The sequence below is a fragment of the Lissotriton helveticus genome, chromosome 9, assembly GCF_964261635.1.
Source record: "Lissotriton helveticus chromosome 9, aLisHel1.1, whole genome shotgun sequence".
In the NCBI taxonomy this organism is placed as follows: domain Eukaryota; kingdom Metazoa; phylum Chordata; class Amphibia; order Caudata; family Salamandridae; genus Lissotriton; species Lissotriton helveticus.
This window is the reverse complement of record NC_136070.1, coordinates 189,935,646-189,937,000: the sequence shown is the minus strand read 5'-3', so window position 1 is coordinate 189,937,000 and position 1,355 is coordinate 189,935,646. Positions and strand designations below refer to the sequence as shown.

General features: G+C 44.9%; 1 protein-coding gene across 1 annotated transcript; it reads left to right on the top strand.

Annotated features, from left to right (window-relative positions):
* The first annotated feature begins 790 nt into the window (after window positions 1-790).
* LOC144783154 (uncharacterized) lies at window positions 791-1,138 on the top strand. Its single transcript, XM_078662281.1, has one exon. It carries the CDS (start codon window positions 791-793, stop codon window positions 1,136-1,138), a length of 348 nt encoding a protein of 115 aa, XP_078518407.1.
* The last annotated feature ends 217 nt before the right edge of the window (window positions 1,139-1,355 follow it).

The following is a 1,355-nucleotide window of genomic DNA, read 5'->3' as shown; positions in this document are numbered from 1 at the left end:
TCATTGGACATTTTGTATCTGATATTTCATTTCTAAATAGATCAACACAGGGTAAAATATATGTTGCAGTGGATGGGCCCCCCATCCTGGGTTGGGTTCATCAATATGACCTCCATATCATGGTGAGCCCCAGGGCCCCCACATAGGTTATGGTTGTTGAAGATGGAGATATGGATGATGTTGTGCGTGATTCCAGTGGTGTGTTCAGATCTGGCTTTGGTCAGCTCAAGGGCTATGTACATCAAATTAAGCTGAAGAGTGGAGCTGTGCCAGTGCAACATAAATTTGGAAGGGTACCTCTGGTTGTGCATGATGATGTGAAGGAGCTAGTACATGAGATGTCTGGGATGATTGAACCTGTTGAAGCTTCCGAGTGGGTTTCTCTGGTTGTGATCACCAAGAAACCCGATGGAAGCCTCAGGTTCAGTGTGGACTTGAGGTCACTCAATCGCTGTGTGATTGCTGATACATTTCCCTTGCCCAATATTGGTGAGTTGGTGTCTACACTTAACGGGGCAAAGTTTTTTTCTACACTTGGACTCAAGAGTGCCTATCACAAGAGTATCTGTATGATGAGTTCCAACATCTCACGTCCTTCATCCCTACTGAAGGGACATTCCAATTCATGCGGTTTCCGTTTGGATTATCATCTGCGGCAAGCGTCTTTCAATGGATGGTGTCACACGTCTTCAAGGGAATAGAGAATGCTGGATATTTCCAAGGCAAAATCTTAGCTTTTTGCCAGACTGTTGAAGAGCATAATTCTGTTTTAAGGGATGTTTTGAGAAAAATGGTTGATGTAGGTCTCACCTTGAGGAAGGAAAAGTGTGTGGTTTTGACAGCGCAGGCAGAATACTTAGGGTACTGCATCTCAGCCTCTGGTATAAAGCCAAAGAAATGCCTGGTGAGTGCTATTGAATTAGCACCTGCTCCCAAAAACAAAAAACAGTTACGATCATTCATGGGTCTTGTCGAATATTACTCCAAATTTGTCAAAAACGTTTCCGACAAGACAGGATCCCTGAGAAGTGTGCTTAAGAAATGTGTCAGCTTCGAGTGGGGTGAAGTTCACCCTGAATGTTTCAATACCATTAAGAAGGAAATCCGTGAAGCCAAAGTGTTAGCCCTTGTGATGTAAAATTGAGATCCATCATCACTGTAGATGCCAGCGCCTCTGGGTTAGGTGCAGTTCTTTCCCATTGTCATCGGGGGAGAGGGGATGCTGGCATCTGCATCCGGGACTCTTACCCCCTACTACACATTATTCTGTCATTGAGAAGGAGGACCTGGCGGCCACTTGGGCTGTGGAGTATTTTCGGGTGTATGTGTGGGGCACAACATTTCTGATTAGAACA